Below are 14,766 nucleotides of genomic sequence, written 5' to 3'. Positions count from 1 at the left end.
TGCCCGTACATGGACAGTAAATAAAAAAACCGTAAGGAATGTTATTTTTTTTTTGTAATAAGAGTAGCAGACGAGCATACAGTCCAGCTGATGGTAAGTGACTACTGCCGCCCATGGACATCTGTAATCAACCCCAGATAGGATTAGATATTCCTCAATGGAGTACCTGAGGTCGGCCACAGATGCGCCGCTACCCCTGAGGACTAAGCTGGAACGCCTCGGAAAAGTCTTACCACACCCTACAAACCGGAACACAGCAGCGCTTAACACTGCTGTTATTAGGTAGAAATAGGTGTGGCGGTGGTACCGCCGGAGTCGAACCACAAAGGGTTCTACCACCTTCTAAGATACCTCCTTACATACCCTCAGTTAGGGCCGAGACACATAAAAATGTTGCGGCACGGCGCCGTACTTAAACGCGTCGCCGCGCCGCAACGCATGCTGCAACCGTATTGTAAAGTTACCATTTTTTTTATTCTAGTAGGTTTTTGTACCTAATGCGTATTCATACTAGGAGAATGATCACGGCCTGCGAGAGCCATATCGATGCATATCACTCAGTGACGTCATCTATCAGTCCTCTAAATCAATATTTTTAATTTAAACAACAATTAGAATATGTGCACTTATATACGCATCGTGGGAAGTTCCGACGTCGTTAAAATTGGCGATGTCGCGACGTGCATATGACGCACCTATATGATGTGCATCGTAAAAAAATAACAATAGAAAATAAAAGGGGTGATGCAAACCTGCGTTATTTTTTCTCGGCGTTATTTCCACCATTTATTAAATGCCCATTCATTTATTTCCATAATATATGTAATGAAGTAATGATAGAAGTCGGTTTGAAAAAAAAATAAAGCAGGATTGCTTAACTAATTTGCATGACGTCGTGTCGACATTGCAACCATAGCTATCCGACGTTTGGATAAACGTCGAAGACGTCTATGGATAAAAGGATGTCAAAACTAGGCTCATTTACAAGCACTATTGTTACTTGTGTGAACTTTTAACCATATCGTTAGGAAAAAGATATTAAAACTTGACCGATAAAATTGTCAAATAAATAGCAACATTCAACTTTATTTCAATGTGACATTCTTAAGCATCGTTAAAACAGCCTGTTTAGTTTATGGCTACATATGCAGCTACCTCAATTTGATTTTTTAACATTTTCCATTGAATCATTAGATCCTGAAGAGACTTTACTAGCATTGTCAATCAAGAATTACCATAAAACATTACATACTTCGTGCTAACTTGAAGCGCCTAAAACAGTTTTAGGATATTAAAAGTTGCAGTTTGTGTAAGTTTGTATTTCTACACTAATATTATAAAGAGAAGAACTTTGTTTGTTTGTTTAGTTGTAATGAAAACGCTCAAAAACGACTGGACCGATTTTAAAAATTCTTTCACTATTCGAAAGCTACATTATCCACGAGTAACATTGGCTATAGGTATTTTATATAATATATATTTGATAAATAGATTTTGAGGGTGTTCAAAGTTTGCCGGGTCAGCTAGTAACTTATAAATGAGTCTTCTACTACAAGCAATCAGTAGGTACCTAAAAAGAAGCTCTAGTGACTTATAATTATAAAATTATTATATTGTAGGTAAATAAATGAGGGTACTTAAATTATTTCGCAAAAATTGTAAATTTAATTAAATTACTCGTACTTCCTATACTAATAGTAACGTATCGTTTCATACTTAAGTTCAGAATTACATTATAATCTCACGTATCTATTAAATTAATTGTTGTTGTTAAATTAATAAACAAGTATAAGTATAAACGGTAAGTACTCGTATAGTAAAGAAATCTTAACTGAATATATAGTTGTGTTACTTAGACTTTATATTTACACTTTATTTATACTATAGTGTACCTACAATTCACTGCGCTATAAAACCCAACAAAACCTTTGTTCAGTAAATAATATCTTCTGCACTGTCTGACTTCCTAGACACATAAATTTTGTCGAGACAAAGACGGTTCAGGGGTTATTAACCCTAGGGGTAAAACTTACAAACAGGGATACACCCAATCGATACTTCACCAAAGATGCATACAATAAAGCGATACTACACAACAATACCTACTCCTTCGCGGAACGCACAGCACATTGTCGTTCGCAAGTATTGTAACGGCAAATATTGTCAGGCGCTTTTTTAACAACCACATTTTTAGGATTTTAGACTTACTATTCAAGTCTATATAATATAATTATGATTCAGAAATAATAAACGTATTGAAGATGGTATGCGTGATTTGACTGTGAAGACTTTGTCGTCCCATCAATTTCTGTCTTTTAGCAACAATGTTCAAGATAGCTTTGTTCGAATTTGAAGTTCAACCTCAGATACAATTCCAATTTTTCAGATCAATTATTTATGTATATTTCCATTCGTGAAAATGGCGTCTTATTATAAGGTACACTAGATGCTTCTGTACTACATCAATTTTATACAATTAAAAATTATGACTGTAATACAACCATTTTATAAACACATGTTTCGTTATAATACTTTTTTAATTTCTGTAATTTAAACTATTTTTATTTTACTATAAAAATACCAGTAAGTATACCTATTTATAATACTTAATGATAAATGTTATTATTTAATATTTAAATATATGTATTTATTTAACCAGACATTTCAGATCGTTATTTTTATTAAACAAAATGTGATATCGGTACCTAAACTCTTCTATTGAATATTTTTCTATTGTTTAAAATATGAAAATATTACATATTATAGAGGAAGGTAGTTATCTACTCCAAGATTCTAGTCATCAATGAAGTACTTAACCTAGATATCCATAAGAAACTATATATTATAGCAATGAAGAAGAAAAAATATGAAGAATCTATGCTAGTGCTATATTAAGATGTTTTTTTACTTCCCTTTATTATTAAAAAGACACCTAAATGTGGTATTTCACCACATTATTATAGTCTAATACTGGGACCATAAACTGTGAAGTTAGCCAGCAACGTACCTCAAGTAAAAATCTTATATAATAAGTGTTTCTTATAGGTGGTTAACACTACAGTTTATTTGGCATAGTCGTATGCAAAAAGGGTGCCTTGCAGACTAAACAAATAAAGAACCTAAACAAAACAAGAACAAAGACTGATGTTAGTAACTAATTCACACCAACGTTGCATCGCATCGCTAAAATTTCCATGTTGGCAACGGAGACAGAAAGTCTGAGCCTCCGGCGGTCGCAATCGTTACGGAGGCGCGTCGGTCTGCATCGGCGAGCATGCGCACTTTAGCCATAACCGTTCAAACATTCGACTCTAAACAGAGGAGAGGAGACACGTCGCTTCGCTCGCGAGTCGCGAGTGGCCGCCGTTCCGCCGCCGCGCCGCGCCGCCCGCACCCGCAGTCCTGCCGACGCGCCAGCTCCGCGCGCTCCACGCTAACTGCATCATGGTGAGTCATTGCTAGCTAACTGCGAAACTATTCGTTTGTGTCGACCTTTAAATGCTAAGGCAAAACTCATTTCGCCTACTCTCTACAACAATGAGCTCATAAGCGATTGAAAACTGATGCACGAGACTCCCTATCTCCGTTGAGGTTGTGTATACTTAACCTAATTATTAAACAGATGTTGCAAAAAAATAATCCTAGATCGTGCTTGTGACGAGGTCGATTCACTACAAAAGCAAAACAATTATCGAACGGCCTTAAGTTTAGTGTAAATATTTCAGGTAATGGACAACCGAACGATTGAAGATAACAAAAACGAGCAGAGTTCTACAATCTTCGTAACGAATTTTCAAAATGGAGAGACAGTTAATTATTCTATTATCCTTATCAAAGGATTAATAACAGCGGGAGAATGTAATAATCAAGAAAAAATTAAGTGTATTACATCCTCCAATGGAGTGGAACGAGAATCAGAATGGAATGTTTACAATAGGGAATTTAAAGTTATATTGGAGTTGAAAAGAGGAGAAAATATTATTGCTCTCGAGTACAATACACATCAACGAAAAACGTTGATGTTGGAATATACACCTAGGAAGACAAATTTAAGAGTGACTCCCGTCTATATTATTTGCCAAGGTCACGACGGATGTTTTCAAAGTCCTCCTGATTTTGACAGCTCTATAGAAAGTGCATGTTCTCGAATAACAGTCGGTGCTAAATTAATTCAAAGTCTAACTGCTGAAAAGTTATTTGAATGTGGCGTCGGGCGTAAAACGTTTCAATTAGAACATGAAGTAAATCATAAGAAACCCGAATGTATCGTGTTCCGAAGTAACTTAAATGTAAACAAAGCCCGGAAAATGAGACAAACAGACTTGTGGTCTCATTTTGGAAGAGAACTTATGCTTTCTGACTTGGGAAGTAACGAAAGAAAATTTTTAGGATTCATTTCATGCACAAGATTTAAAGGTACTGATATCGATAAACCAATGACACATGATGAAATCATTTCCTTTACTGAAGCTTATGCTGCTCTAGGAGGTGGTGGTTTGGCATTATTCGGAACCGCTTGCTTATATACCTGGCCAGCAACTATAGATGATATCATTCCAAAATTTTTGGATTCATCTCCAGTAAACACACGAAGATTTATGGATGATAGCGGATATCGTGGAACATTGGGAGGTTGTTTTGCAACTACTTTAGGTTCTGTATTCCACGAATTAGGACACACATTTGACCTGGGTCATACCAAAGATGGTATAATGGGAAGAGGTTTTGATAACATAGATCGGGTATTCTTGGTCGGAGATAAAAGATCAGCATTAACAAAAGACAACATGAATAATTATAATGGTAAACCAGTGCAACATTCTACTGTTTCTCTTCAGCGCAATATTAGTGTAACGATGAATGTAGCAGAACCACTAAGAGTTTTGGGGCCAAGAAGCAAAACAACGTTAGGAAATTTTGCTTCCCTAACCAAATCTGACATAATAAGAAGAGGTCCTAACATCACACCAATACAAAGACCATCTAGTGTCTACTCAAATATAACTAACAGGCTATCAGATTCTAAAAGGAATATAAATAGAATGAATGGGAATGATTCTATATATTGGACAAGAAATTGTGCGGTATTATTGTCGTATCATCGATGGTTTAACAACGAGTATGGGAGAGAACGGCAGGCAATAACAAGATATTTAAAATTTGACAAAAATAAAATGATGATTATATCGACAGCTGGTATAAGAATAGTAGAAGTTCGAGACGAATCAAATGGAATGGTTCTGGATTCATATGAATTTACTAATCTTCTTCCAGAAAAAAGATTTTTAGTGCCGTTTACTTTATCGCCGAAGAGTAAAGTCCTGACAATTGTAGTAGAAGATGATTTAGGAAACGTTTTAAAACAGACATTTTCTTATTAATATGTTGTGACAAAAGTATTAATAATGACAATAATGTGGTAAAACAAAGCTAATATAATATAATGCTTAGGAAACTGATAAACGTGACGATTTACCCCCAAAAACCACTCAACGTGCATAGTATTAATAATCATCTATTAGTAATCTAAAAGCATTATTAAATTTATTATCACTTGCCGGTAAATATAAGTTACATTTAGCTAAATATGTGTACATAATTAATGCTAAAGTCATAATTAAGTACCTATTTAAAAAAATATATTAAACCTGAGTGAAATTGTATTTTTTTACGATCACAGATTGGATATTGCTAAAAAGTAGAATAAATTCGTATTAAATATGTGATTATGAAAGTGATAAGCTAAAACAACTTAAAAAGTTCGAAGCTGAGTGCCTGTAATTACCTAACCTTTCCATTATTGTTAATTTTCTGCAATTGTTAATTTGATAATTTCATTCTAAGTACAATTCATTTTATGTTTACAAGCAAATACTGCCTACCTAGATACCTATGTATTAATAGTATTATTATACTACAGGTAGTTCATCATACTGGCATAATAAACTGGGACCATAGTGTTATTAGAAAATATTTTTCGCAAACTGGTAGACAAAAAACGAACTTTTTAAATTGATCCGCAATTTTGAAGTATTGATTAGAATTTAAAATTAAATTAATAATAGGTGCCTCAAAACAATTCATTACAATATTCCAAATTTAAAATTATTAAGTTAGCGAATAAAAAGTGATAAGTAAACAGATTTAAAATTATATTACATAATTAATTTAATATATTACGAAAAAAATAAAACATACATAAACAAGATATAATAAAACAAACAATAAGATTATTCAACTCATGGAGTTACCAAAAGTAATTCATAATAAAATTTATTTTTAACTATTTAAATAAGTGCCTAATGATGAAAATAGATGTCTATTTTAGTATCGATCTTTGTTTTTGTTTATTTTAATTCATTGTAACACTTGCAGCAGTAGTTTTTTTGTATAATCTGTTAAGGCCAAAAACCTGGTGTTCAGGTCACAGGCATATGAAAAATAAGATTGTCTTATCAGTGACAGTGTCATTCCCTCGTTATAAAATGTCAATAATGTTAATGTCACTTCAAAGACTTCAATATAGTTGTAGCGGACAGTGATTTTATCTTTAATTTCAGCCTGAACAGATTGCTGTGTAAAATTATTAAGCTTGTAAATATAACTGCTAAAAATAAATGTTTATAATGGTGTGCGTTATCATAACGTTGTCATAACTTTACTATAATTCCTTACTAATTTTGATATGGCGAGTACATCAACACCAGCAGAATCAAAACAAGGATTTGTTTTTTTGAATATAAGTTTCTTCCCATCCGTTATAAATGGGAGGATAAATATTACAAAGTTCCTTAATGCTGCATCGGACCTACTTGGCTTAGTTGGTATGTACATAGTTATTTCACGTGAGCTATCTTTATTTAGTTTTTATCTTATTTTCGGTATTATGTGTAAAAAAGTTTTCTAATTTTAAAAATTGTTGTAAATTTTTGCAAGCTTTCATAAAAGTAACATGCATTAATATAAAATATATTTTTTTATTATTTATTACGATAACATTCCATTTTCGTTAAATTCGACTTACTTATAATTTTCCAGAACGCCTTGGCAAGGTATTTGCGCCTGTGAAATATGACATGCAAGGAAATATTGATGTAAGTATTCTTTAAACATTTACATTGTAGCACTTTCTGTAAATATAAATTTCCTTATTTACATATTCTCAAGTAGTTCTGTTGTATCATTTTAATGTACAGGAATTAATTTTTAATTATGGCTGTGAGGTGTTGATAGGGGAAATTTAATTTTCAAGTAATTAGTGGAAAACTAAAAATTATGAAGTGTGTATCCCTGTAATTTGTCAGTGAAAAAAGTTCTTATTTCATATAGGCACAAGTTGTGTTCCAATTCTCTTACTATACAAAATATACATCATTTAATACGAAAGCTTTGGCCACCCTTCAAATCATGTTGCCTGGTAGACCACTCCCACTGCTCTCACCATACCATGCCTCTAGTTGTCGACACCATTTCTACGAATTAATGGTCCAAGGTTCAGCGTTTTCATTAATATGATGAACTGTCTCTTTCAGAAAATCAAGAAGCATTTTAAATTTAACGAGGAATCCTGTTTATTGGAATTAATGCTTGAAGAAAAGTCACGAAAGGAACATATTGGAACTGAAAGTGTTTTATGGCTTAACAGGTAACTTTAACTTTATCTCAACCTTATGGATGCATCTGATTTGAAATGAACTTGAAAATATTCAAATCAGGACTTTTACCATTTATTCCCTTATAATCCAAAATTAAAACTACATATTATGATAATTAAATGAGAAACGATTTTGCATTTGACAGCAAAATGTAAGATGCATTTTTTTAATTTACATTTGTGTATTAGCCAGTTTTCCATTTTTAGCACTGACATCATTATAATTTTAAGTGTCTATATTTTTTACTTGGAAGTTATTTGTAATATATTCTGAGTAATTGGGCAAGTCATAATAGATAATACCGTACATTGGAAATTGATATAAGATAAGTAACATGAATAAGTAATCTTATCTTGACCTATTTATAATGATTACCTTATGTACCAAATTTAGGAATGTCATAAATATCTTCTTTATAACCAAAAAATATGATTAGAGCTTAACAATATTAGAGAATGGTTAAAATTATCTTGTGGAGTAATAAACTCTCAACTTTTTAAATCTAAAATTCTTTATTACATAATACTGATAAGTTCTAAAATTTTGAGTAATTTATGAAAAAAAAACAGAATTATCTGCCTTTGATCGTTATTGTACCTTTTATGTTACATAAAAATTATGTGATACTATATGATAGATTATTATGATACTTAGGAAATTTCTAACCCAATATTTTTTATACTTTAGACTTAAGTTGTTTATAGTTATGTATGTATTAATTAAGGTATTAGCTATGTTTTTTTATCTTATGTAAAGTGTAAATAAGTCAAACAAAGTCAACAAAACTTATCTTTATAGTGCCAATTATTCTTGCTTGAGGGTTGCACATAGTCCTTTTACCAGTATATAAGTGGTCATCTTTAGAAAATCATTCTTCTTTCAGGTAGTTACAGAATTCATCAGATAGACTGAATTGTAACTAGTTTTGTAAAAGTGACACATTATTAATACGGAAACCATTACTTTCATTCCAGAGCATTACATTTCTTCGAGCTGGTTTTTCAAGAAATCATTGTTGCTCTTCAGGCGGATAATTACGACATAAATATGAAGGATGTCTTCACAGTGGCCTATGAGGGCTCAGTAAAGAAATATCATAATTGGATCACACAACAACTTTTTACGGTTAGTTGCATTTTGATTACAATATTGACAGTAATTCATATTTATTATTTCATATTCCAAATACATTGTTTACAATTTTTTTTGTCATTTAGCCACAGTGATGCACAACTGTTTAGCTGCCTGTTTCGGGCGATTTTTTCTTTTCAGACCTAGAAAGTATGCTTATGCATTTTTTTCCATTCCATTACATTTCCATTTTACATCCACATAAATGAATATTTTTACTTATGCCTGTATTTGTTGTAGACATATGAGGTATTCCAACATATTCTTAGTATTATGTGTCAAAGGACGTTTGATTAACCTTTGATGGGATTACTGGTTTATTTGGTGTTGGTTACGGATGGTTTTACCTACACTGTTGCAGTAAGTTTGGTGCCCAATACTTTTTCAAATTCTCATATGAAAAATTAATGAAATGACCAAAAATATTCAATATTTTTTAAATTTTCTACTTAATTTAAAATATTCTATTTTCTGTTTCAGATAATCTGTAAAATGTCGCCAACCTTCCCTCAAATTACAAAATCTTTAGAAGTTGAAAACGAAATAAAATCATTTGAATCAATTTTGACAAATTTTAATGTAACTTTACATTTAGTGAGATGTAAAATTGATGATTTCATGAATGATAATAACATAGTTTCATGAAATTAGAAAGCATTTCTAATCGAACTGTGCATAAAATCACGTTTTTACTATTCGTGAATTTGTTTTGTACTTATTTATTTACTGTATACCAAATAAGGTAGGAAATATACATTACATTATTATATTAAGATGATTTTTATTCAAGATAAGAGGCTATGGTAATAGTATTATGAATTTTACCAAAAATATTAACTAAGTATGTGCAATTTATAAATACATTTGTAATAATTATGTTGATGTTGATTATTTATTTTGTTTTATTAATGAGTAATTGTTTTTAATTTTATTTTAACTACAAATTAACATTGTTTGTTAAGTGATTTTTAATTTAATACCAAAGTTTATTATTTTGTGTAATAATGTCGACATAGTTTAAGGTTGTTATGTTAATTCAGCTTATTATAATAAAATAGTTGTAAGTAATTTTGATCGCTAGAATAGCGTAGAACACAACTGTGTTACGTAATACGGAACCCTTGAAATCTAGCATACTCATGAGACAAGCTGAAGAGACGATGGGAAAAGAATTAGAGGCAGAACTCACGGGGCGTTTTTCTTCCGTCAAATGTAGGTAAATGATCGTTTTCCGACACTTTACCGCTGTGGAAACATGACTAGATCGATCACTTCTCGTCCTGCGCCTACGTACCCAATGTTTTGTCTACCACAATGTCTAACTAATATAAATTGACAAATATGAATGGGCGTTAATCTCGTTACTCGAAAATTTTGAAAAATGACTGGATATTCCGCGATGGAGGCGAAAGAAAATCGCTCCGTGAGTTCTCACACTTATTTCTCTAATTTATCTAATCAATTGTTTAACTTGTCATATGAGCATGTTAAGCCTATTTTATTAATTAACAGTAGTTACTTTTGGTGCTGTTGTAAAAAAACTTTACATCCCCATATATCCTATAGTTTGCACATTTTCTTATAGAAATAATTTGAATGCTGAGTGCTACGAAGTATTCGATTTATAAGAAGTAAAATTCAATTTAAAAGGGATATTACATATTGTATTATTATTATTACTATAAAATATATAATTATAAGTTTTGAAACTATAAATTTAACTTGCAAGACATTATATTGAATGCGCGAGCAAACCCAGTTGAGTGTTATACAGTACGGAAACAACCCAGTACTCATTTTTTATATTTTAAGTAATTCCTCACAGGATTTTCCTATTGAACAAACGCAAATAATTGATGTTAATGAGATATTTGTACCTTAAAATACTATCCACCTTTTCAATAGTTTTCTAATGAATGTAACTTAACTGTTTAATTAAAGAAAATATGCAGTGGTAATAAGTTGTTTCGTATCGAGGACAATGTAACGCACTATACCAAAAAATTAAGTGATACTTTTAGTAATATGTATTTGTATACCAACTTAACTTACGCAACTACTTCTAGTAGGCCCCAGAACGAAAGAAATTGTCGCTAGTAATTATTAAAGGCATGTTAAGGTCGGAAAATAATTATTAACGGAACAAATACATAATTTCCGTATGGTTATTTGAGTCAGACATATTAACAATTGCACATTTGTGAACTAAGTATTATTTGAGTGTTATTATTAGATATGTCGGAGCAAATACGGCAGTTCTCCTATTATAAAATGAAATGATTAAACACCTGAGGTAAAACTACCTGCATCTTCAATAGAAAAACAAGTGCACGTGCACTTGTTATTTGAGTCGGACATATTAACTATTGCACATTTTTTAACTAAGTATTATTTGAGTGTTATTATTAGATATTATTGTTCCTTTGAGTGAGAAAAATAAATACTTTTAGCAACAGCAGACGCTTGCTTTAAAGCCAAATAACTTAAAATAATTTCAGCTAATGCTACTGACCATAATGATGCATGTAGTGTGGTTTCTGTAGGTGTGCTCATTAAATATGGATTAAAAAGAAAAAAGCTAATAAGTGGCATTTGCATTAATGTAGTTAACATCAAAAATCCAGCCAGTTCCGGTACCTGAAAATAAAATATTAAAACTGATAGGTTATTCCCACATAAGACAAAAACAGTAGCAATTCCTATTTAAATTAACATGTAATTTTGCTTTACAGCATTTTGTGAAACTTTTTATGTAATATGTTTTATTGTAACTTCAAATAAATGACACAAAATAAAACAGGTGTATTATTTTTTTAACATTGGTAAATATGAATGAATCTGTATTTATGATTATCAAAAATTTGGTACTATTACTATTCCATAAAATCCTCGATATAAGTAAAATGTTATTATTTTAATATGATATGATAGGTTCCTTACCCTGCAAGATAAATTCCCATAGTGACCAAGATAGAGTCTTATCAATTCAAGACCAACAAGCAAAACAAATACTGTTGCTGACAAATATTTTGAAAGATGTCCCAATTTATGAAACTGAAAAATATAAGAACGAGTTTTAATTAATTAAAAATAAATTCTGATAAACAATATGCACGCGTCAATTTTTCCGATGGTATTAAATTATCCACTACTTCTATTAGTATGAGTTTTGTCTATTTTAATCTTGTTTCATTATGAATAATATGGTAATTTTAGCAATATCACTTTTTTAAATACTAAATATAATTTTGTATGATAATTATAGAAATTTAAAAACAATGAAAAAGTTGAAGAATAATCACCATGCTAACTCGAGATGCTAACTATAGATTTAAATAAATCATGTACATTAACGAACTTGCGCAGTCGCGTAGTCCTACCCACAGAACAGTCCTCTTCCTCTCAATTGTCTCAATCAAGTCGTTGCTAAAGTGGCATAGGTGAAATTAAGTGGGACAGCTAACCCCCTTTAAAAAAAACGTCTGCCCGTAACATAAATGTCTGATATTTACACTGAGAGCCATATTCAGACCTTGTATCAGAAACTTGTAATTTCGAAATGAGTATAAATAGAAAGATTAATAAAAAAATTAAGATCTTACCTTATAATACAGAAATACACTATTAACGATCACCCATACAATGTAAATATAAACATTGAAATATAAGCACTTTTGGAGTCTTAACATTATGCGATATTCCATTTCCTTTTCCCACAAATTCCTCTGTTATATTACTATGTATAAGCTTCGAACCTCCTCTATTAATAGAGGTATAGGTACTCGATAGACAGGGAACATGCTATTAAGTTAAATCTGTATAATTATTTGCTAATCACAAAAGTACATACTCTGTTTCTATGGAAACGAAACGCCACAATAAAAGCAAAGAGAATATAACAACTATTGTACGTTTTGCAATAAAAAAAATCCAAAAGCTATACCTATGTATGAAAGGGTACCTAGTGTTGTAAATAAAAAAAGTAACATTGATTAATTTTACCAAATAATTAGGTGATACCTAATAAACACCTCATACAAGATAATTCAGAATACAAAATTATCAGTTGAACAATGTCATCATATTTACGGTCAATTCAATTCAATATCACCGAACATATCTTTTTTGAAAAAGAAAATTTGACCCTACTAGGTGCTCCAATATTTGATGATGCATTTTTACCCATTGTAAATTCAATATTACATAATTTTGAAAATATTTCGGAGCGATTTTTTGATTTAAAACCACATATGGCTATGTACATTTTGCGCCTTTGTTTATTCGCACCAAAATTATTGTACTTACTTCGTTATTGTCCTTTTTGGAAATTCCCATCTGTCACTCACATATTAGATACGCTTTTACAAAATTGCTTGTCCAAAATTCTAAAATTAAAATTTGATGATCGTTCCTGGATGCAGGCAACTCTTCCGGTTAGGTTTGGTGGCATAGGTGTCGCACCACGGAAAGTTTGGCGCTTCCGGCTTTCTTGGCCTCTTGTCATAATACGATCGCCCTCATCTCCGATTATTAAACTCTAATTTGGATGATGTTCGGGTGACGTACATGCCAGAGGCTGAGGAGGCCTGGAGTGGTTGCTTTCCGGCTGAGGATATATCTATGTCAGATAAAACCAAGCAATCCGTTTGGGATACACCGGCTCTTAAGTATGTTTTTGCCTGTCTTCTGGAACGATGTTCCGACAACTCTGATAGGGCCCGTTTATTAGCTGTTGCCCAAAGTGAATCAGGACATTGGCTACACGCGCTCCCTTCCAACAATATTGGCACCGTGCTGGATCCTATAACGTTACGCATTTCTATAGGTCTCCGGCTCGGTGCCAAGATTTGCTAGTCTCACTTTTGTCCGTGTGGGCAGGAGGTGGACACGTTGGGTCGACATGGCTTGTCCTGTATCAGGAGTGCCGGCAGGCTATATCTTCACGGGACTCTGAACAGTTTGATTCGTCGGGCTCTTGCTACCGTCTCTATACCAGCGACTTTAGAACCTCCAGGTCTTTTTAGAGACGATGGCAAGAGACCCGATGGAATCACTCTAGTTCCATAGAGTCTCGGACGACCCCTGATATGGGACGCAACGTGACATGAAAAAATTCATGTCAGATATGTCGACCAAACTTGTCACTGCTTCCGGTGACCAAAAAGCTGGCGGCTATTTTGCACAAAGATTAAGTCTTGCCGTGCAGCAAGGAAACGCCGCCAGCGTTTTGGGAACCATGCCTCACACGGCAATTTTAGATGGCTTATTTTATTTATAGTATTCTTGTATATATTTTGTAAATAAGTCCATTCTTTGTTTTTATTTAACATTTCATGTATGTTAGTAATTAAAAATGTTGTAAAATAAAAAAAGACAAGTGGTGTAACTTAGAAATTAGTAGTAATACTATTACAGTAATACATTTTATAAATTTACCCTACAATAATATTTTTAAGGTCGGATAAGGTCGAACTTGGATGAAGTTAGTCAATAAACATAATGAAAAAATATGCAGCCCTTTTGGTATTACAGATTATTTTTTACAACTTCTGCCCAGTGATCATTGATATATTATCCTACTATGCCAGTGAGTGTTTTTTAACCAACCCCCTTGATGCGCATGATCGCCGAACATTAAATCAAGTATTGATAAGAATCAACGCCACCTCTTGGCAATAAAGGAAATATATTGTAACTATTTTTAAGCCGTCTATAGACTCACGCGAGAGGTCTCGCCGTGAAACGTTCTCACTGCTTGTGCGAGGACTGAGAAGGCATCTCTACTACATACTCTCTACCTATACGATACCGTTCTTTTTTCTTGCTCGAGAAACCCTTACCTTTGGAACGGGCAAAATACCGACACCGAACGGAGAACAGGCGAACGCGAGAACGAGAAGGCAAGAAAGCTATCACATGAACGCTTCTCGGGTGTTTTCGGGGGTTCTCGGTGTGAGTCTGTGGCCGGTGTCATAGTTGT

At 32.6% G+C, this 14,766-nt stretch overlaps 2 protein-coding genes and 1 long non-coding RNA gene across 3 annotated transcripts; 2 read left to right on the top strand and 1 right to left on the bottom strand.

The window, feature by feature from the left end:
- The first annotated feature begins 3,077 nt into the window (after positions 1 to 3,077).
- On the top strand, positions 3,078 to 5,658 carry LOC140753066 (uncharacterized). Its single transcript, XM_073087437.1, has 2 exons — positions 3,078 to 3,447; positions 3,726 to 5,658. Exons 1-2 carry the CDS (start codon positions 3,445 to 3,447, stop codon positions 5,379 to 5,381), a joined length of 1,659 nt encoding a protein of 552 aa, XP_072943538.1. The 5' UTR covers positions 3,078 to 3,444; the 3' UTR covers positions 5,382 to 5,658.
- Positions 5,659 to 6,098: 440 nt separating this feature from the next.
- LOC140753067 (glycolipid transfer protein) lies at positions 6,099 to 11,018 on the top strand. Its single transcript, XM_073087438.1, has 5 exons — positions 6,099 to 6,824; positions 7,039 to 7,094; positions 7,533 to 7,645; positions 8,630 to 8,780; positions 9,267 to 11,018. Exons 1-5 carry the CDS (start codon positions 6,686 to 6,688, stop codon positions 9,429 to 9,431), a joined length of 624 nt encoding a protein of 207 aa, XP_072943539.1. The 5' UTR covers positions 6,099 to 6,685; the 3' UTR covers positions 9,432 to 11,018.
- Positions 11,019 to 11,399: 381 nt separating this feature from the next.
- LOC140753068 (uncharacterized) lies at positions 11,400 to 14,766 on the bottom strand. The gene is made up of 3 exons (XR_012103535.1): positions 14,627 to 14,766; positions 11,727 to 11,840; positions 11,400 to 11,423 (listed from the first exon to the last, which is right to left on the bottom strand). It is a non-coding gene; the product is annotated as an uncharacterized LOC140753068 (long non-coding RNA).

The sequence above is a fragment of the Epargyreus clarus genome, unplaced genomic scaffold (genome assembly GCF_041222505.1).
Source record: "Epargyreus clarus isolate Ecla_fem2 unplaced genomic scaffold, WU_Ecla_fem_2.2 ptg000026l, whole genome shotgun sequence".
NCBI classification, from domain to species: Eukaryota; Metazoa; Arthropoda; class Insecta; order Lepidoptera; family Hesperiidae; genus Epargyreus; species Epargyreus clarus.
This window is presented reverse-complemented; position numbering and strand designations above follow the sequence as displayed.